Raw genomic sequence first — 24,242 nt, 5'->3', positions numbered from 1 at the left:
TTTAAAACCTTAAATCTTTTAGGGAATTTGAATTTAAAAAACATTTTGATTTAATTAAAGTATTGCAGATCCAGGTGAAAAAATGGTATAAATTTATAAATCCGGGCCAAAATAAAAAATCTGGGCTGGCCATTATCATTACTTAGCTTATAATAATATTTAGCTTAATATCACATAGACTAGATATCCAATTCTTATTTTACAAATATTGTTTTGTTTAATTTTCACCAAACCTGGATCGGAATAAGGCCATAACATACATTATATTGTTTAGGATTAATTAATAATAATTTAAAAACTTGGTTAGGTTTAATATTAATCACTAATTATTATTCATAATTTTGTTTAACAATTTTATCTGAGAAATTTTTATTTGGAAAAATGTTATAGGAATTTTTTTTAATTTTGTAAGAAAAAATTTTACATATTTTATATGGGTTTTGTTAATTTTCCAAAAATAATTTTATATAGGAATCAAAAAATATGGGAATTGTTTTCCGGGGTAATTTTTTCCAGGGAATTATTTTCAGTTTTCCGGGGAATTATTTTCCTAGGGAAATTTTTTCAGGGGATTTTTTTTCTTCTGGGGAATTTTTTTCCGGGAAATAAATTTCCTAGGATTTATTCTCCGGGATTTTTTTTCTGGGGAATTATTTTTATATATAATTTATAAGTAAAATAGTACAAAAAATATATTATAAGATTAGATATTTTTTGTAATAATTTTTTACATATTATTAACAATTGATTTAAAAAATTTTGATCAGATAAACAAAAATATTCAACATATCTTTCACCATGCTATACATACGTTCAGCTGTCGCAGGATGGGAGGGTTGTATTATACTGAATAAATAAAATTTTTAATTGGGGGAATTTGATAAAAGTTAAAGAATAATCTTTATTTTGAAAAAAGTTTAGTTCATCGTCAAACTTCATTACATCCTTATCCAAAATCTCTATTAGAAAATAATTTGTACGTGTGTTGTTTTTTAAAGGAATCAAGTGTTTCTTTTCTTTGTCAAGATATTTTCTCAAACAGGAAATAAGTTCAAGTTTGCTTCCTTCGCTGACATCCAGTTTTACTTGTGGTCATTCTCTTTAATAAAACTATATTAATTTCACGGAGTTATAGAAAGAGTTTCATTTTGTTAAAACCAGTTTAATCAAATACCCCACTATTTCCTTAAAATTGGGTCCACAGTTTGGAGGATGCCCATGTTTATTCCACAATTGAGGTTAAAATATTTGAGTTAGGACATGATTTAGACTTATAAAGTGTAAACTTTGTACTCTTAGTTTTCTTTATTGGTATAAAAAATGTTCCACATTGGAGCAAAGGCAGCTTTACTGATCTTTATCTGAGAAAATGTAGAATTGACATAATATTCTTTATAAAAAAAATTTATAATATTAATAAAAATAAAAATATAAGTTTACATACATTGATTGATTCAATTTTAATTAGTTTAACAATCTTGACTGAAAATTTAACAACGAAAATTTAAAATAAAAATGAAGGAATTTGATGGTTGATGTGAATTAAAAACTCGGCTCAAATTATTTATAATTTTAAAAAAATTAAGAAAAGTAATTTTATAATACAATAAAATATGTTTTTTCCATATTTGTTAAAAAAAATTTGAAGTAACATTTTGCGTTACCGTCACTCAAAAAAAAAGAAACCCATTACAGTAAATTTATATAATATATAATTTTATAAGTAACGAATAACCCGTTAATTTTTTTAATAACCAGTAAAGCGCATTCCTTTTTTACAAGAGAACGAGTAATGGTAAAGCATTCCTTTTTTCAAACGTAACGAGTAACTCATTTATTTTTTAAAGTAACGTTTTCAGCACTTTATAAAACTGATAAAATTTTATTAAAAATATTGTCAAGAAAAATTTGAAGTAACTAGTAACAATTTGCATTACCATTATTCAAAAAAAAAGAAATGAGTTACTATTACTCGTTACCTCTAAAAGAAGGTAACAAATGGCGTTCCTTAACGCCATTAGTAACGACGTTACTTTACAGCACTAATTGTAAATACAAATATAATAATAAATTTATTAAATATAGCGGCGCTCGAGGTGTTAAAAAAATATATTGAGATTAGTGCAAAAAATTTTTATATAAAAAATGTAATATAGTGATGTGGTTTAACTTGAACGACAAAATTTAGTCGACTAAAACGGACTTAAGTCGAGTTTTTAATTGGAAAAATCGACTCCAACTTCGAGCATCTAAATAAGTCGACTACCTAAATGTCGTTTTGGTATTTAATAATTAAAGGATCCTGTAAAATTTTTTATAAGATTTGATTTTTATAAAATATTGGGGTTTTCTAACTAATTTGATTGCTAGAATTTTTGGTCGGGTTACTCCTACGACTTTTAGTCGTGGTCGGAAGAACTTGTGTGAACAACAATACTAGCAATATGTATTATATAACTCTAAAAGTTATTTATTATTGTATTCTTTAATTATAAATTTATTCGATTTATATCAGGGACAAGGCATTATTGCATTCTTGTTCCCGTTCCATGTTTCACAAGGCTTTCATAAAAAAATCTAATCTAATTTTACTTTATTATATTAAATCAATTTTTACACTGTCGTATTAATTAAGACATTTTCTAAAAAAAATATAATTTATGAGTGACAAAAAACACATTTCTACACGATATTATCCATTAAAATTTAAAGCTTGGAGGAAAAATTCATTTTATAATATAATATTGGGATTAAGAAAATAAAAACAAATATTTACGAATGAGCCATCATATATAATTTTGAATTTTAATATTATTTTTCGAAACTTTCCAAAACTCCCGGGATCAGCGTTCCATAATTTACCCCGAGTTCCGTGTCCGAAACATGATTTATAAAATAACAGTTTCAAATAAAATACTAAATTAATATACAATTCTCCTATATATTTTACAACTGCCTGAAAACCAAAATGCCTTAATCTATATAAATTTACTCAAATAAATTAAAATTGTTACCTTATTTTTTTTACTTTTCAATATTCAAAACAAGTCTTAATCTGTATTTCCGAATCTTGTTACAATTTAAAAATCGAAAATAAATTCATAAGTTGCATTATACACATTAAAAAAGGGTAAATATTTAAATTAGAGGTTGGCGAGCCAGGCAAAAAGATTTTCAAGCCGAGCAGGGCAAATTGTGCAAAATATTTTTACTGGCCAGGTAGAAGTTTTGAAAATGATTTTAGTTGATGGCCAAATTTATGTCATTTTCCAATAAAATATTATTACGGGCTGGGCTGGACAACTTGTATAAAATATATTTTATGGATAGTCGAGTAAAAATCGTGGGATTAACAGAAAAACCTTATATAAAATTTTCACGGACCCGTATGAAAATCTATTAAAAATTATGAGTCTTTATATATATGTGTGGAAAGCTTAAAAATAGTTTAAAAAGTTTTTCTTTTAAATCCTCAATAAGTTAACACCGAATTAAACAGTATTTTAAATGTTTTTACTAATTTTAGAGTTAATACCATGTATAGAAGACCTCAACGTAAATAACATTCGAATTATATATTAAAAACAGCTCATTATCTCGTAAATGAAATGAATAACATTCTTGCAAGTCAACTATTCGATTGCTATCAGGTTTAATAAAAAAAATTTGTCACTAAGTTATGAGTTTAGCTAAAAATTCTATCTATGTTAATATTCTACGCATTTGGCATAAACTTTAAAAAGTGTGAATGTATCAAAATGAAAACCAGAGTTTTAAAATTGATTGTAGGTTTTGAACACGAACGCCTGTTCACCTATTGTTTTAAGAAATTAGCCCGCCCGCTCAAAAAATCTCCCGCCCATTCACCTATAAATATTGTTTAACCCACCCAATATTTAAAACTTATTCGATTGGTTCGTTTGATTCTTAATTTATTTTAATGTATTTTTATTTAAACTTATAAAATACACAATATTATGAAATAAAATTTTTTTTTAAAAAATAAATATAAGTAGGTTCTGCACAGTCCTCATTTTAGTCTGAAATTTCCAAGTCATCCTCCCGCTTATTGTTTTAAAAACACTTTTAACGTGCTCGTCAGATTGTTGGCGGGAGGGTTAAAAACCCGCCAGCAGCAGAACTCTAGCTAATATATGACCTGGATTTTTGTGATCTTAATTGCACAGGGCTCTGGATATAATACTTGCCCCCATTCATATATTTTTAGAGGGGAGGGGAGAGGCTACTAAAACCCTAAACATTAAAGATCTATTTGTAAAATGAAGTGGAGTTTCACTTTTCTGTATGAGTGTGACCAATAATAACTTTGGAAAAGGATTTTAAAAAAAAATATAATTTGTTTAGAAACTAGCATTTTAAATCTTTTTTAAATATAAATAACCTTTTTATATAATAATTTTGATTTATTATTATATATTTATGCATTTTAAAAGGTTTTACAAAATGTGCGATTTAGACAATTTGCTTACAAAGTATAATATAATTTTGGTTTTTAAACATTTAATTTTATTAATATAATTGACTAGATAAAAAAAATGTTATTAAAAAAATTCATTTGCTATTAATTATATAATATATATAAAATAATTAAATCGAAGAAGGTTTAAAAAATTGCATGTTAAATTTAGATTTTGACTATTAACAAATTTCGCAGTTGCTTATCATATTAAGAATTAATAATTGGCACATAATAAAAGATGTAAATGAGACCAAAAAAACACTTTTAAAATTAGAACTTTTTTGATAAATATAATAATCGACATAACATTAAAATTTTTAAAAATAAATTTATTTATTCTTTGTCATCTGGCCAATCGTACATATCCGGAATATATGATTCGTAAGAATAATCATATGCTAAAGACTTAACATAAGCTAGCTTATCAGTGGGTTCATCTATATTACATATAGAACTGGTCCCGCAACATATATCACCATAATTATTACTAATGTCATTCTTGTTCCCATTAATGTTTTCGTTATCACCCAACTTACTGTGACACTGGAAAGATTTCGAATTTAATTTGCGCATGTTGAAGGCGTATTCGACAACTTTAGAAGCGATGACGAGAGAAACATTTCGAATTTCGCTTAAGGGAGGATATACTTTACCCTCTTGTAGATGCATGTCCTTAACCTCATCCGCTAGAGCCTACAGGAAAATAAAGCATGTTCTCAATAAAATATTAATAAATAACATGTAATATTAATCAGTGGTGTTACTATTGGGTGTGATAACCGGTCAGGACACCCCCTAATCTAAAAATATTTACAAGATGCATATTTAATGTATTAAATTTTTTAAATATAAGGGATGGGTTAATAAATTGGTCAAAAATTTTAAAATCGTTATCTCCAAACAATAAATCTGAACATAATTCAAGCTTTGAATTAAGCTAAAAATAATTAAACGCAAATATTTATTGATCTTTGCAAAAATATAACCTAGGATTTTAAATGATTTTCTAACCCAAGATATAACGTTTTAATATTATATAAAAAAAAATTATACCTTTTATAGATATTATTAACAAAATTTACTAGCCATATTAAAATAATTAATTTCATTTTTTATTACCAAGATCTAGAGAGCAGCAAATTAGTTTGTAATATTATAATTAGTATAAAAAGATTGGCTTCGTTTTATGTTTCCAATATTTTATGTATTATAAAGTATTAAAAGTTTTAGATACCCAATTTTAGTAGAATAATTTTGGTTCGATTAGTTTTCAAAAAGGTCTCATAATCCTAATGAAGTATTGGAAAACTTTGAAAAGCCTTTGAGTCTTAGGGTAAAGATTAAAAATATGTTATATTACCTACCATACTTTTTCCAAATTGAAAAAGTTAAAAGGTGACAAGGAAGGTTCTAAGCAATCAAGGATTAATGGCTTAAATTAGTAAATATATACTAAGGTCAACCATCAAAATGTATTGGAAGAAAGTTCGATGAGAATTAAACCGAAAATTCAATTTATATAAATTTTAGATATCTATTTCTAATCATTTTTCTACCCAGTTTATACATTTTATTAATATTAGAATTTTTTTCCATAATTTGTATAAGCAATCAATTTTTTTGATAGAACTTTAATCCTTTTACCGAGTACATTTTATTTATCTTTGCATTATTATATTTTTATAATTTGTTTTATACAATTCATATCATGTTTTAACCTGTGCAATTTATATTTTACGCGATATTAAATATTTTTTTAGTTCGCAATTTTATTCCTTTGAAATTTTCATATTAAATAAATAGATATAATAAATGTAATAGAGTTATTAATTATTTTTTTAAAATTAGAAAAGCATATGTAAATTTTTGAAAAAAAACTTACAACTGAAAGCCGCTAAAAAATTTTTTAATATGCAATACCTTTTACTCAAAAATCCTTGTTACGCCACTAATATAAATTGTAAAACTTTCAATTAATAATTTCATTTACTTTAGCGGCCACCAAAAAAACTTCGTCATTAACTGTTCTTAATCCAGATGCGATAATACCCATCCCAACTCCAGGAAATATATAGGCATTATTTCCTTGACCAGGATTGTAAATCTTTCCATTGTAATTTACGGGAGGATATGGACTACCGCTTGCAAAAACGCATTTTCCCTTCATATTTTTTTAAGTTTATAGAAGAATTAAAAATTTTTTTTTTGCTAATTCCTTTTATTATATATTGTATCTTATGACTAATTAAATTAGTAAATATAACTAATATAATGTAATAATTAAATTGTATGTATAACGAACATATTATAGCAAAAAGGAAGAACATATATCGATTTTTTAAAAAATAAAATTAATAAGAAAGGGGATTGAATGAGAAACTGGCCTACCCGGGTTAGTCTGGGGCTATTAAAAGAAGAAAAAAATCTGCTTTTCAGTAAGTAACAACTTTAGCTATAAAAACTTCGAAACCATCTTTCTATCTTATATGATGCTAATGAAAAGGTGGTATTCACTAAACATGTATATGGAAATGAGTGAAAAATAATGTAAAATTATATTATCATTGTATCAATATTATACGATTCATTGGATATTCAATTTTGACAATTTTATTATTAATAAATTCTTATCATCATGAAACACATTTAGTTGCTTCACATTTCGTTAGCTTATCATTATGATACAGATTTTAATATAATTTAATTTTAATGGTAGGTCTTTTAATAAATCCACTATGTTTAATATCTCAAATTCTTACTTTTTATAATAAAAATAAAAATTTAATTCTATCTCTAATATAATAAAATATATATATTTTGAAAAAGAACTTTAGAATTTTCGTAAGCACTTTGGGCTGTGCATTCAGATTGGCTCGTGGGATTACTTAATGCAAATATAATGGGCCTTTCATTGAGTTCGGACATCGATTGTATGATCTGTGGAGTAAAAGTATTTCCCACCCCGGCAGCTCCTAATTAAAAAATAATAAATGAATTTTAGTTTTCAAATGAATATAAATGTTTTTCTACACAAATTTTTTGAAAGATTTAAGAAAACAAATTATATTATAAAATATGAGAATATAGCATCGCAGCGTTGCCAGCAAGTGCTGTTTTGAAAAAAGTATGAAAAATATGATATTTTATGGTAATTATTTTTATCAAACAAAGCAAAATCAACGAGACGCAGGAAAATAATTTTTTGATTTGCAAAATTCAAATGTTATGTCTCGATTTTCGATATTAGGTTACCATCGCAATGGATTCTTTGAAAATAGTCGTGTTAACAGCAGGCGCGTACGCAGGAATTTGGTCTGGGGGAAGGGGGAATAAAATTTTTTTAAGAAATATTATTGTTATTTAAAAATATCAAGCATAAATTTATTAGGACTAATAACTTTTCTAAAACACAATTTTAAATTAATGTGAATTATAAAATATAAAGTGAATATAACCACCATATGAATCACTTAAATGACCCAAAATTGAAATTTGAATTTTTCGAGCCTTTAAAATTTATATATTATAAAGTATAAAAAATTTAAATGTTGGAAATATAAATTTTAATACACAAAAAGTTACTTAAGAATAATTGTATTTTGTATGTTTTGAGCTAATTTTTCAATTATCTCATCCTTGCTTGGCGTTAAATGCCTATGAATATTTAAAAGATCCAAATCATTCAATCTACTTTCAGAAGTTGTACTTCAGTATGTTTTTAGTGACTTGTTTTTAAAAAAAATATCCGGGCAGGGCTGTATATTTTAAATCCAAATATTTGAAATCGCCACTTTTAGCTATAAAAATTAAAAACAAATATAATTTATTTTTTAAAAATTCAGGCCAGGCCTGAAAATTTTTTTTAAAAAAACCCTGGCCGGGTCGAAAAATATTTTGAAAAAATATCCGGGCCGTGCCCTGCAAATGGTACTTCTGTAGGGCTCTGTTATTCTTCTTAAAAAAGAGAATGTTCTCCGTTTACTAATGGGAAGTTGCTAATATATATATAACCATTTTAATACATTGGTAATATAATCTAAAATGTGTTTGAAATAATGTAAAGCATCCATCGAATTTTTGGGATTGTATCAACCATAGTTAATCTATTAATCATAGTTATTCAGCTAATAAGGCATCATAAGATACTTTAACATCTTCATGATAAAAATATAATAAATATTTTTTTTTCTATCACCACCTGAAAAAGGTTGGAAAGGCTTTAGTGGAAGTAATATCTGCAGATTGGTGTGCTGCATGATGAATTAAATATCATTCATTTATTTGGTTTATAAATGTAATAAGAGAGGGGGCATTTTTATAATACTTTTCTACTGATCCTATATTAATGTTTTGACGAAGCTTGCTTGTTACAAGTCGAGGGGGACAAATATTAAACACGTATATCTAGCTCTGTTTTTGACTCAACAATAACATATAAAATATGAAATTCTTCATCAACATTAGCTCTTTCCGTGAGTTCTAATCTCTCCGCTATTCTCATCTTCTTAATCAAGTCAATGTCATGTTTTTAAAAAAGTATTACATAAAATAGTTGTATAATTAAATAATACATTCTAGAGAAAAAAAATCCAATAATTTTTTTGCTAATATTTATTTCAAGCCATTGTGATATTTCAGTAATAGCATTAATAATCGGCTCTTCTAACTCCATAAAAGCGGTTATTGCTTGATGGCGGAGACTTGATCTCGTTGAACAAGTTTGCAATTTCTTTCTCCCTGTTGGACAAGGAGTTTCAGAGATAATTATTATTTGACTAGAAATTTAGATAAATATTACGCCACTAAAATTTGAAAGGTAAATATTACACGAAGGAAAACTTGAAATCGAAGATAAAATAACTTAGTAGATATATGTGATAAATAAATGTTATTTAATATATATGAGATAGGAATAAATATTAACAAATATGAATTAATATTAACAATAATATTTTTGAAAAATATAATCCGGCAACTGCATTTTTTGGCTTGGGGGGGATTAGCCCCCCCCCCCCCCCGCTGAGTACGCGTCTGGTTAACAGGTATAAATAATAAAATTATATTTTAAGAATAGTTTAGATTTACTAGTTTCACATATTTATTTGTTAAGAGGTATTTCTAAATTTTAAAAAATGAGATTTTTCAGAGAATTAAATTTTTCTATATACAAAAATATTTGGTCTATAGTTTTCGCTTTACGTTCTAAAATCTTAGGACATTATTATCAAATATTAACATAAAAAATTAATTTTGAAATTACGCAAGCTATTGATTTCAAATATAAAACCAAGTATAAATTTTATGAGAAAAATTTAATCCTCTTTATGGGGCATTTATTAGTATAATGATAATCTTGATTAACGATTGATTAAAATGTTGTCAGTTAGGAGAAATTTAATTTTTCGCTGATCCTTTCTTATCCATAACCGGTAAAACCTTAGGGGTGACAGTAACTTCGACGAATAGCAATTTTAGTAATCAGTAAAACTGTTTAGTGACCATATTTACCTGTATATAATTAGGAATGAAAATAAAATAAATACCTATGAGAATATTCGGTTTAACTGCCCTGACGATTTCTAAAAGATCGGTCATTGGAGGGTGATCTTTGGCGAACCTCCATTTGTGATTGCTATCATATTTGCCATTGTCTCTTTCCTGTGTTTATGAGGGAAAAATATTTTTTGTAATTAATATATTATTATAAAATAAAAAGGCTAATGATTAAAAGAACGTGTAAAGGATAAGTGACTGCTTTGCCTTTGTTTCTCACATATACCTATGGGAGAAAAAATATTTTCATTATAATGAACATGTTATCATAAATTATAAAAACTAATTAAAAAGAAAATGTAATGGATGGAAATATTTTATGTCTAAATAAGTGTTTGCTTTAAAAAAAATTTCAACCATTCTTAGTTTATTTCCTATTTTGTAAATATTTAAATAGGTCATTTATTCGTGATTTTACTTTTCGTACTTTTAAAAATTGAATGTCTTTAATTAACATGCAATGTATAAAAATGTTAAACATATTTTACTAAAAACATTCTTAAAATTTAATAATAATCGATATATAATAGTTATCCTTACGTAAGGTTCTTAAATGCAAGCATGGAAACTTAAAGTTATTTAACTTTCTTTCATATTTCATAGATGTGTTTAAAAAGTAATATTTTTTTAAAAGGAATAAAATAAATTTCTATTTAAAAAAGAAGGCATCTGATAATTATACAAAGCTGAAATATAGTTCAGCTAGATATCAACGCATTATGTTTTTATAGCCAAATTTTTGATAATAGCGTGAACAATGAATCCAAGAACTGATTAAATATAAAAAAAAATTTTAAGCAACTCTAATTTTAAAAAAAATGTTAGAATTTTAGTTATATTCTTTAATTTATTTTTACCCTAAATTCTTCGATTGTGGTTGGCAACTTATAATAAAAAAATACATTTTTTTATTTTAAAAAATTGTAAAATAGAGTATACCTTTATTATAAGACCCCTACTATCAACTAACCATATCTTGCTGATAGCTTCTTCTTCGGATATCCCAGATTTCACCATGGACATGGTCAGCAAACTAGCTATGCCAATTGAAGCCTTAAATTTTTTAGGGAAAATCATTTTTATATATCGTTATGCAAATGAGAGAAATTAATATGATGCAATTATAGATCTATCTTAAAAATTATTTTTTTGTTTTACAATTATATGAACAAAATTGGCATTAGAAATTAAAGGTATAAATAAGAACTATATTAATTTACAGCTATAATATTTATATGAAAAATAAATGACGGATAAAAGAAAAGAATGCGAGATATGATGAAATATAAGATAAGAATAGAAAGTATCAATGGTTGATAACAAACATATTAAAAATTTTAAGATAGCAAAAAACTATTTACAATAATATCATTTATTTTAAATAAATAACATTCCTCCATGTCAAATCAATCAAAAAACATTATTTCTGCGGGATCCCTTGGGATTTTGGTAATTTTTTTTATACAAATTTAGGCACATGTAGCCAATGTTCGATTTTTTCATCATAATTATTTAATAATTAAAGTCAAAAAAATAAAAAATGATTTATTTTTAAGCTTATATATTATTGTCATTCAATTAAAGATTTACTAAAAACTACCAAATATTAAATTGATTCTAATATCAAAATGAAGTGTATACATTTTATTTTATTTAGTGTGGTGGCTCATTTGATTCCATTCTAAAGTCTAAAACTTAAAATAATGAGTTTCTCTGATTTTTATAAAATTTAAAGTATCATGAAGACCAATCTATATCTATAAAAAAATAGGAATACCAAGTTTTCTCTTTCATAGTAAAAGTCGATATAAACACTATAAAAAAATAATTATTTCTTTAGTACAATATGTAATTAATCGTAAATATTAATATAAAATACTTTTATATAATGTTCTTATATTAAAGAATCTAGAACTTTTGCAATATTTATATATTTAAAAACAGTAATTTACATGTACTATAACCAGGTTGAGCAAATTTCCAGAAAATTGATATAGATACAGATGTTTTTTTAAAATTTTGTATTTAAGAAATAAGCTACTTAGCAAAAATTTCAATTTTGTGGCATTCTTTACCTCTGCAGTAATTTTATTATGGGTATGTTCATGTTGAGTGGCCTCAAAAAATTTTCCATTTAATATGCTTAATTTAATTGTAATTGTATCTTGAATAGCATCATTGTTTTTACTTTCCGATTCTATAATTATATCTTCGATAACTTGGTTCATGATTTTTGGGGTAATGATGGATGGCGATTTTAATAAAATATGGTAGTTGTTTAATAAATTGCTATTGGAAGCCCAATGTCATATATTATTACCTATCTTAAAATATCTAAGCTCGAATTAAATTTTTAAATAATATCATTTTAAAATTTCAAACTATTTAAATTAACTACTATAAATTTTTTTAAAAGTATCTTTATCTTTTTGAATGCAAAGTTGAATAAGGTACAGATATTTTAAAATTATTTGTATCTTGGATACAAGATCTTTATAGAAACGTTTAAAAAAGATACAAAAGTATCTTGTATCTTATATACAAATATCCCTGATACTGTTGAACCCTAACTATTACCATGTTACCCAAAAATATTTTAAATCATCTAACCTAAGAATTTTTAATTTTTTTGTAAAATTGAAGATATTGCATAAATATGTGTTGTAGATTTTTTATTAATATAAAAATACTATACAAATGTAGTTTAATATTAAAATTGTTGAACAATGCTTTTTTTTAATGTTTTTATCAATTTTCCACATAAAATGGAAAATTGGGTATTCCAATTTTTTTCTATACAGATATAGATTGATCTTTATGACATTTGCTTAAAGTTTTATAACAATCGGAAAAGCTTGTGAATTTTAAACTTTATAATGGGGTCAAATGGAAAGACACATTTAAAAAAAATTTATTGATAGAATGTACACATATTATCATGATATTAGAATCATTTTTCTGTAGATTTTAGTAAATATTTTCGATTGATAATTAATAAGCGTAAAATAAGTCATTTTCCATATTTTGGCCCTAAAAATATAAAATTTAGACTTCTAAAATTTTAAAACCGCATTAGTAGCATGAATCTTAGATTTTAAATAAAATTTCACCCAAATCCCAAGGGGTCCAAAAAATAATTGATTTGACAGGGAATGACTTAAATTTGAAATATTGTATAACCTCACCGGCCCCCAAAAACAATATCTTGTTTTCTTTCAACGGTTTTTTTGTTATTTTTACAGCTGCATACAGGCCGGCTACAATAACAGACGCGGTTCCTTGTTAAAATATATATATATAGCACATTATTAGTAAACTTTTCTTCGTTAATTCCTTTCCTAAGGATCATTTAAGTGTATGTTATTTTACAAGGCGAAAAATAATGTTATCATTACGAAATCTTTATTAATTCTTGACCCTTAATACAATAATTAGCTCAAAGTAATCCCTCTAATTCCCTTTCAAAAATTAAAAATAAATTCATTAAAAAAAATTATTTATATTTTATATTATTTAAAATTTTATTCAATAGGCATAGGAATAAATAAATATAATTTAGGATATAAACACGAAAAGAATATAACGAATTTTTTTTTTCATATGTAAAAAAACACTTTTAAATATAATAAAATTTTGAAGCACTTAAAAAGTAAAAACAATGCCAACATAAGGGGGGCGGGAGGGCAACGGTCCGTGTAGACAAAATAAGACTATTTTACGAATGGCCAAATTTTGATTTCCTTTTTTTTTACTATTTAACTTCCCTATTTGCTAATTTTGATTTTATTTATTTTTGCTAATTTTGATTAGAATTTCCTTGTATAGGTTAAATAAATTGAATTTTTAAAGGGTCGATGAATTCATTTTCACCCCGAGCCGTCAAAAGTCAGCACTGCCCTGAATGGAAAAATGAAATTAAAATTTCTGTCCGGTAACATAATATTTAATGTTTTAAGTAGGTTTATTAATTATTTTCATGTAATTTTTTAATAAACAAATTTAGGAGATGTTGGTGTGCCATGGGAGATATCAATAATGAATGTGCAATCACCTTACTGTTGACCGAATCAAAAACTCCTTTACATATATTTCTATAAAAGAATGTTCTTGAATACTTAATTTTCTATTTGTATTCATAAATTTATCTGTTTTAACATTTTATAACTTTACATTCCAAAGAAGAATGAAAAGCTATCCTCCCGTTTATAGATATTGATCATGGAAGGTGCTACCGAAGTGTCTTGAATAGGTGGTCATTTAGTTAGTGATTTAACTTAAACAATTGTAAATTTATAATTTTAAATGAAGCTAGTTCAGTTCTACCCAATACCACAGATATTCAATTTTTTAATCTAATGTTTAAAAAAATATAAGATTTCAAGAATAAAAAATCCACACCAGCTTGAAATTTTTGTAATTTGTTTATAAATTTATTTAATGACATCACTTAATAAAAAAATAACGCACACTACATAAAAGGAAATTCTATAAGATATACTATATAAATATATTTTTTTAAATATATCAATTTTTAGAATATTATCAGCAATAGAAAAGACTCTTCTGCGTGAAGGTGTATCAATGTTTCTAGTTTTACTGATAATTCTTCTAGTATTCGCGTGGTTAGCTTGAATAAAAAAAGAGGGGTATGGAATTAATCAGATTTTTAGATGCAGTATTGGGAATTGATATCAGTATAAATAAAATTATCGGTAATTTTTTTTCATGTATCGATATTTGTCATCGATATACCTATGGTTATTATAAAGATATATATATTTACCCTGTATATCATCGTTAAAGGTACAAAATTGATGCCTGTATTTTTCTAGAAACCTGAAAGCGTTCGAGTTGGCAAAATCTTCAAATTGTATGAGGCAATGTGGACCGTACCTTGATTAAGTTGATAAAAAAAATTGGGAAATGGGAAAGATAATATACAGACATGATCCAAGTGTAATATAAAATTTCAGCTCCTACCAGAAAATTACTATTTTAAAACATTTGAAAATTGTAACAGAAATTTTGGCGTTTAGATATTTAAACTAAAAAAATGAAATAAGGTACTGTAGTTGCGAAATTCTCTAAGATGTAATATGTTTCCAAGCGATTAATATTTAAAAAACCAAAATTAAATTGAGGAAATATATACACTTATAAACAAATTTTTAGAAAATTTTTTCCTGAAACCGCATAAATGAGATATTTCTAATTTTTGAAATTTTACACTCAATTTATTCATGTGAGGCGAAAATTAATTAAATTTTTTATCAAAAGTAAAATTTAATTGATTTTATTTAGTTCATCTTATTACATTATATTGTTTAGTTTTGTTTGATCGATATTATCAATTGATTGATCTTCAAAAACAAAGAAAACTCCATTATTTAGGCACAGAGATCAAATTCTATTGGGAAATTTCGCCAGCAAAATTTTTCCAAGATATAAAATTTCAGATATTGTAAAACTAACGCTTATTATTATGTTAACCAGTGATGAAAACGTTACTTCATATTAACACCGTTACTTTTATGTTACTGTCGAAAGAAAAGAATATATTTTTCTAAGATTAAGAGAATTTTTCGATTTTTATTTAGTGATAGCAATTCGAGGTTACCATGAAGGTTTCCTATGGTGGAAAATGATTAAACCTGCGTATAATGGCGTGCATGAATTCATCGATTAATTCATCATAAGCTTGACCCCTTACTCGTTTCTTTTGCAGGCCTAGGTAAGCTGAGTCCTTTTGTAATTCCTTTAATATATATTTTAATATTATATTAAATAGACCGAACAAAATTATTTTTTAAGTAAATCCTCACTCTTCTTTTTTTTAAATTTAGGTTACATCACAATCAGTTATATTACTCAGAGCAAGATAATTTATTTCCTGTCTCCTTTCCTTCCTATTATCTCCCCTTTTCTAATTGAATAAAATATTTTAAAGGGTAACCTGATTATCCGTTCCAACATCTATAGCAACCGGTAAACAATACTTGGGATCAACGGAACCCAGAGCAGTATAAAGAGATAATTTTCCCACTGGAATTCCCATTCCACAAGAACCCAGATCCCCTAGTCCCAAAATTCGTTCCCCGTCCGTTACTACTACCACCTAATAGCAGAAAATTTTTTAGGTTTAAAAAAAGGTAAAGAAAGGAAGAAATGAATTAAATAAGAAGAGAAATAACTACAATTTAAAAATACAAAAAATTGCAGGCAAAATGGAAAATCATGCTATTTAACCCTAATCTTCATTATATTTCACTATCAAATCTTCTTTCACCAAATTCTCCAGCATTGCAATAAATTTTATTAGGTGTAACAAGAAATTTGTAAAAATGGTCTAGTTCGAAACCCGAAAATATTCTTTTATATATATACAATAAAATAATGCCTCCTCCGGCTCAAATAAATTCTCAAATCTAAAAAATCAGGCCATTTTATAGACTTTTAACCCCTAATGCCTCCTTAACTATTTTAAATCTAACCAGACTGGGAATGTCCAAGCTTAAGTCCTCTGTATTTATCAGCAATGCCAAAACTATTTTAATATGATCGTCTAGCACAAATATATTTCCATGCGTTTTTTGCGTGTAAGACAAAATTAATAATAACTCACCAGGTAAAAAAAATTATTATTACTGCAATGACCTAATTGAAATAAAATTCTCAATTTCGTGGATAACTTAAGATCACCCTCTTCCCATGCGCATTGATTATTTAGTTCCTTCCATTTTTTTTCCTTAGCCAAAATTTGATTCCGCATCCCCAGGCCTTTTATGATTTTTCCCATTAAAAGTCATTATAATCGATTTAATTCCCAGCCTTAATTTCTAATGTAAAATGTTTCTCCTTCAATCTAAACAATTTCTTTAAGTTTAAGTTTTTTGGAGCATTATCGTGTAACCTATAATTTTTCTTTTAAGTTTTTACTTAAAATTTTAATATATTCTTAGAATATCAAAATTCCTTTGTGACTCCCTACAAAATTTTCATTTTTTAAAAAGATCCTTAACGGAAGGCATCAATATTAATCATTCCAACGAATACCTGTAGCTCATGTTTATATTAGGTCTTATTATTTTTGTAATTTTAACTCTTTATGATTTGGATCGGCCAACAATTAATATTAAATTAAAAAATGGGTATAGACCTCGAAACACAGCAACCATACTCCTTTGATAGAAAAGCAAATATGAATTCTTAAATGTATTGATAATAATTTAAAAAAGAAAGAAAGCTGTTCATCGACACAACACTTATTCGACGCTGTAAATAAAGGTATAAAAGATCAAACTTTAGATTAGGCAGTATCGCTTCAATTCTCGAACGTGGATAGTTCTTCATAGCCATGAATATAGTTATATAAAAATCTGAGTACACAAGAGTACAGAATTGCGCCATTCCGAACAGACAGAAGTGCCGTGGCTCATTCACATAGGCGTAGCCAGGATTTTTCTAAGAGGGAGGGAAAGTACTTTTAAGTTTGTTTTACCCGTAAATTTTATTGGAGATCATTAAGATCATCTATTGAAGGCCTTGTTTATATTACATTTTTTAAAATAATTATTTTGATTTTTCACTTTTTTTCTAAAAATTTTGAATTATAATCATTATTTTAAAATATTATCTACTTTTGCTTATTTTTCTTTCAAATTATCGTTTATAGTGATATATTATATACATATTTGTGAGAAGATAAATTATTATTAGCTTAAAATGATATTTACGAGAACAGGCAAATTTTCCCTTGCATCCTCCTATCCAAGCTACGCTTATGCTCCTTCACTTTAATAAGCTTACTAGTATAGGTGAGTAATGGCTAAATGTCGAATAATTCGGCTCAATCTTCAGGCGCCTACCCGAGAAAATCTGTTAATATTAAGTCGTTTTAATTTATATCAGTTTCTTCCAAATTTAAACTGCTACTTTTTTAAGAAAAACCCCGAGGTTTAAGTGATAGTTTTCGGCTAAAAACTAGGTTTAGCCGATTTTTTAACCGGCTATAAATATAGTATTTGCCCAACTATACTTACTATACCCCAGAGTTGTTAATAGTGCGCTATCTTTTTTGCTAGCTATATCTAATAGCGCGCTACTTTTTTCCCATTTATTTTTTTAGCGCGTTCCTTTTTTATAAAAAGTAACAGGCTACTTTTAAAAAATAGTAAGAATAGCGCTCTACTTATTTTGATGGGTAGGGATAGCGGTAGCGCGTCACTTTTGACAAATAGCGATAGCGCACTACATTTAAAAGTAGGGTTTAACAACTCTGCTATACAACGGTCTAACTTTTTTCTACCTATTTGTGATATTTTATACTTAACGTAAATAGGTAATCATCTTTATATCAAAAGCCCGGGCCATTCTCACAATACTATCCCCTTCCTTTAGATCAGTCGTCTACTATGGATATACTAATTAGTATTTCAAGATCTCAGAAAGGTCACTCATGCTTTCCCTTAAAGGATCATTGCTTTTTATAGCTTTGTATCTTTATCCTTTATGTAATTATAATACATATTTTTGATAAGTCGAATGTACGCCTCATTAAATGTCAATAAAGAGCATATTATTTAAATTCACGTCTACTTTTCTCTTTCCACATAGTTCTATCATAATAGCTCCACTTTTTCTCGAAACAGATTCTAATTAATCCCTTTTTATTAGAAAATTCCATCTCTCCATGAAAGAAATGAAATTAATCAAGTGGTACAAGCAATAATATAAAATATTTTTAAAGGAAAATAAATTGTCAAAAAAAGGAAATAGGAAGAGTGAAAAAAATAAAGAAAACATGTTATACAATGAATTATGAAACACCTAATATATTGAATCAATTAATCTCAAAAATAACCTTAACATTGGTTTCAGGCCAATTACAGACCAAACTATACACGTGTCCTTTGTCGTTGATTGATATGAATAAGCCTCTATGAATTATAAAATGTTATTTTTAAATAAAACAGAATAATAAAATTAAATAGTTTCAAACTTATAGGAAACTACATTAAATCAATCAGGGATACCTGACCTTCTGATTTTTAAAATTTGCATAATAGCAATATATTTCACAACTTCCGTTACTCCCAGAGTTATAGAATTATGGGCACTTAGAGGGTTAAATTGAGAAAATGTCATTTATATTAAAATACCTGTCAATATAGTGATAGTTGAAGAGGAATTTAAATTTTATTATATTACTTACTGGTTTTTTATATGACATAAAATTTATTATAAAAAACTGGAAATAGCCATAGCAAAAAATTTTAAACAAGTAGATGTTCATTAGACATTTTACATTTATACACAATCCTAAATTGAGTCTAGAATTTATTAAGAGCATATGGCGATTTTAAAATTATTCATACGACTAAAAAAAATTAATTAATTATCAGGTTTGCATGAGATTCAATTTCATCACGCTCGAAGAAATTGAAGCGTGCATCGTGTATTTTGTAATTGTACCCGTTTAATTATGGAGGATGGTACCTATATGTACGTTAGCAAAGGTAAAAGGAATATGTGATGTAAAAATTTATTAGTAATTTCTGACAGGGTAATAAGGTGAATTGATTTTGTTAAGTATACAATGTCTGTTAAAGTTGGCTTATTTTTTCGTTTTCGGTTGTAGTTAGGCATAATAGTTAAATGTTCTGTTAGCTGGTAGGGTAAACCTGTAATACCATGTATATTTTCATGCCATGCCACCTAAGTCTTTTAAAGGAATGAGGGAGAGTGCACTAAATCTATTCTAGTCTTAAATATTAAGATAAGTGTAAAATGATTCAAGCATGAGGAATTTTTACATAAAAGAATTTATTTATAGATGTTTTATTTATTAATACCTTATTAGCAAAGGCCATTAAATGGTATATTACCTTTTCATAGTATAAGTAGAACTAAGCAAACGTCATTTAAAAAAAATGTTATTACTCAAAATTATTTCTATATTGTTTGGATCTTTTGTAGATTTAATTTTAGGTAAAGTATATGTGCAAAATTAATTTTGATTTAGTTCTGTAGTTTGTGAGTTGTAATGATTTTTGGAACTTGGGTTCTGCAAAGACCCCACCCATCGGTGTAATTTCTTTTTATCTGTTTAAGCATAAATAAACACTTTTTTAATATATCATTTTTATTAATTAAATATTAGATTATATTAATATTTGAACCTTAGATAAACATTCTACATCATCAATTTTATTTATATTTTTTTATATCTTAATGTGACATTTTTAAATAATTTCTTGAAAAGGCTGTCATAGAATTTTAAAATAACAATAAATTCTTAAAATAACAGTTATTCACTAAATAGTTTATTTAATATGTATAAAATTTGAAAACTACAAATAGATTTAATTCGAAATAGCACATCTAAATTGGGGTCCGAGAGAAGTCCACCTAAACTTTTGTGTCATTGTTTTTCACCTAAGCTACGAAAGGTTAAATGTGTTTGAAGTATTTAAAAAAATACGAGTCTCTAATTTATGTATTATTTTAAAAAAAAATTAATTGTGTAGTTTTTTCAATTTCTTATGCATTCTACTCATATATTAAGAATATGATTTCACAAACTTTCATAATTTTGGAATGGTTAAAATCCATTTCAGAAGACTCAGGGAAGAATAGAAATCCTAAACTAGAATACTTTTTACAAAATTACTATGTTTATACATGAATTAATTAGTCCTTTAATTGTATTTGTACTTGTAGTTCTGAAAAAAAAGGATTCAAAATATATATTTTATAAATTTTATTAAATTAAATCCAATCCACAAACCAATCCGATCGAACTCTATTTTGTTAGATTCTGACCCTAATCTTAAAATCTATTTCAAATCCGATCGAACCTTGAAATTATTTTTTAAATATATTTGTTATCTGTCTTAACCAATCGTTCTTTTTAATTAATAAAAAAAATCGGATCGGGCCTATCTATTTATAAACTAAGATTTAGCAAACTCGGATTCTTGAAAAAAATAAAGGATAAGATAACGAACAAAATTTTTAAATTTTTGCTTGGATCAGGTCAGATTTAGAAAAAAGTAAGGATAGGATAGGTCGGAAGTTCAGATCGGGTTTGACCTCGAAATTATACTTAATGGCATCTATGAATGGCTGTACATAACTTATACAGGGGGGGAGGATATTATAAGGATAGAATAGGTCGGGTGCTGGGGTCGGGTCGGACCTTAAAAAAAATAGGCCGGTACAGGGCTCTAAAATTAATATTATATTAATTTAAAAAAATTTATATATTAAAAATATTGCATTATATATTTTTTCAATACAGATTTTAATATATATAAAAAACACCTAAGAATTTATAAGCTTTCATAACTTTATAAAACATGTCCAAAATCTAATATTCAAATTTTTTTAAAAACAAGATGCAACAAATGGTGTCGTTAGAAAGCTCAATTCGTGTCGATTATTAAAAAAGGGTCGTTTAAGATTATAAACAAAATAAGCCTATAGATTTCGCTAATAGATAACAGAATGTTTGGACATCTATTTGTTAAATCTCGAGGCTTACATAATATAATTTTAGTTAAGATCTTAATCGGACCGATTTTGGGCTTTTTAACAACACTAAACAAACATAGATAAAAGCACCCTACTGAGGGGAGGGGGGGGGGGGTGGATTTCATATCGCCCCCTCCAACAAATATATTCCCAACTGATTTCACAGAAGATTTGGATTAGTGTATTTAATCCTTTCACAACGATTCTTCATAGGCTATGACGGATTCCACTCTATCTTCCTCCAGGATCTTACATCTCTCCTCATAGTCAACCAGGTCCCAATCCTGTAAAATTTGAAAACCTTCTGTAATAAAATACCACATGAACTCGATCGCAAATTTATCACACTCCTATTTGATGCTAAATTAATAACACTAGAAAAGCCAAATAAGAATATTCAAACAATAGCAATTGGAACCGTAGTTTGCCGTCTTGTTACAAAACTAATATCTTCCAAAAAGGACACCGCAACTTTACTTTTAGCACCCTACCAACTTGGTATTGGCATCAATGGTGATTGCGAAATAGGCACACATGCTATTCTTATCCATCTTCAAAAATCCTAGTCAAATAGGCTTTTTTAATGCCTTCATCTCCATTCGACGCTCTAATTTTCTTCTATAAATATAACATTCTTATACATTTTCTCAATTTTTCCCCTCCTGCTATTCTTTAACATCTCATCTCCAATTCAACAATTATTTACTTTCATCAGAAGGGTTCCAATAAGGCGATCCTTTGGGTTCGGTACTTTTCTGCATTGGCATTAATGAAATGGTCAAAATTAATCCGCCAATTGTAATCCTCCATTGTACACCTGGAAAATCCACGATGGAATAATATGCGGCTATACAAAATAGGTCGTATAAGCTCTAGCCATCATTAAAAAACTCCCATACAATTGGGCCTTCAAACGAGCAGAAAATTTTGATCTGCCCAATATACTGTTCTATCCTATTCACCCATAACTTCCATATAAACTCTCGTTCTTTACTCATCTCGGCCTCCCAGTTGGTGGTTTAGAATCCACGAGTACCTTCTTCACTAAAGCTTCATCTAGCTTACTTTATTATATAAAAAGATTTCCAAGCATCTCCCCTTTTTTTATACTCAAAAACTTTTATTATATCTCTTTCGTTAAAATCATTTAAAACTTCCATCAAATCTCTTGAGATTCTTAATATATACTTTAATCAAAATTCATGGTTACAAGCATTACTTTCAAGCAAGTATGGAGATCGGCTTACGTTTACCCCTAACCCTATCTATCAATGGATTAATCGCTTCCCGTTTTTCATCTTATCCATACATTCGCCGGCTTGCCTTTGCTGACCTCTTGTTAGCCGAAGCCCACACTATTTAAGACAATTCCCTAGTCCCAAACACTCTACGACCATCCAAAAGATTAGGATATTCAACTCAATGAAATTCCCATCGCTTATCTAAAATCGAGCCTTCTCGATGAGGACCTCGCAGTTTTTCACCACTTGAACCAAGGATCCGGTTAAGAGTTTTGGAAACCATACCCTCCAGCAACCTCGATTTGTTGCCTTCCGCAGATGAGTTAAGATTTTCTATTGGATTACGGCTCAATTGCGAAATTGTTCTACTTATCAACGACGAACTAGCGTAGATAGCAAGGATATGCATTACCTCCATTGCCGCTTTTGTCGAGGCCGTTTCCCATAAACACCAAATGTAACGACATCTTTGCTACTTAAATCAGCAGGCATTCCCTCTAGGCTCGAACCAACCGGCATATTTAGAACCGATGGAAAACAACTTTAATTCCTTAGTCAAGGGGTCAGCTTGTAGCCAGGATTTAGTCATGGGGGGGGGGGGGGGGGGGTTTAAAGAAATTTGTTGATAGCGAAGTCCCCAAATCTCCCATTTTTTATGCCCACTCAATTGTTTATATCTTAGGTTATGTTAAAATTATTTTATATATTTGCATATAACAAAATTTTAGAGAGTATTTCATTATAGATTTTATTTATTATATAAAAATACTTGAGCACAGAGTTGTTAACGCTCCTTTTTAAAAGTAGCTAGCTCCCGCTCCTACCTTCTCAAAAAGAGCTAGCTCCCGCTACTACATTTTTAAAAGGAGCTAGCTCCTGCTCCACGTAATGGAGTGCCACTCCATAACCGCTCCTTTGATTTTCATTTTTTTAGAAGGTATACAAAACAAAATCATATTTTTTTAACAAAAAACTTTATTTATATTAAATGATCTATCAAAATATTTATAACCTTTTATTAGCTTTTAAAAGTAATAAATTTTCTAAATTAGAATCTAACAAACATCCACGCCTCTCTCCTAAGACCTGTTTTGCAATACTAAATAGGCACTCCAGGAGTACTAGAGGTAAGCGGGGTATTGTATTTTATAAAGATATTTTTTAATTCAGGGAATTTATCAAAAATAGTATTTTGGTATCATTATTTAAAAAATATTTGTCCAATATATTTCTTCCTGATGATCAATTTCATGGAATCCAAAAAAATTTTCCAAATCAATTTGTATTTAAAAGAAAGATTTTTTACTTTTAGATGTTTTTTTGGATTGAAGCTGCTCATTTTTGAAAATTAGATAATTTATTTAAACACAAAAGACATTTTGCCCTTAAATTTATTTGATCATTTGGATCAACATCTTTTAGAAGTTTAAAATATT

At 27.2% G+C, this 24,242-nt stretch overlaps 1 protein-coding gene across 1 annotated transcript in view; it reads right to left on the bottom strand.

The window, feature by feature from the left end:
- Positions 1-4,462: 4,462 nt before the first annotated feature.
- Positions 4,463-24,242, bottom strand: part of LOC135925064 (NADP-dependent malic enzyme-like) — a 33,552-nt gene continuing 13,772 nt past the window's right edge. The window contains exons 4-13 of the mRNA XM_065460223.1: positions 18,894-18,969; positions 15,987-16,148; positions 15,685-15,788; positions 14,817-14,926; positions 13,214-13,311; positions 10,973-11,086; positions 10,024-10,138; positions 7,310-7,452; positions 6,471-6,641; positions 4,463-5,173 (exon numbers count right to left, since the gene is read on the bottom strand). Coding sequence (XP_065316295.1) covers positions 4,814-5,173; positions 6,471-6,641; positions 7,310-7,452; positions 10,024-10,138; positions 10,973-11,086; positions 13,214-13,311; positions 14,817-14,926; positions 15,685-15,788; positions 15,987-16,148; positions 18,894-18,969 — 1,453 coding nt within the window. The 3' untranslated portion in view covers positions 4,463-4,813. The remainder of the gene's footprint in view (positions 5,174-6,470; positions 6,642-7,309; positions 7,453-10,023; positions 10,139-10,972; positions 11,087-13,213; positions 13,312-14,816; positions 14,927-15,684; positions 15,789-15,986; positions 16,149-18,893; positions 18,970-24,242) is intronic.

The sequence above is a fragment of the Gordionus sp. m RMFG-2023 genome, chromosome 2, assembly GCF_954871325.1.
Source record: "Gordionus sp. m RMFG-2023 chromosome 2, tfGorSpeb1-WG-v2, whole genome shotgun sequence".
Taxonomy (NCBI): Eukaryota; Metazoa; Nematomorpha; class Gordioida; order Chordodea; family Parachordodidae; genus Gordionus; species Gordionus sp. m RMFG-2023.
This window is presented reverse-complemented; position numbering and strand designations above follow the sequence as displayed.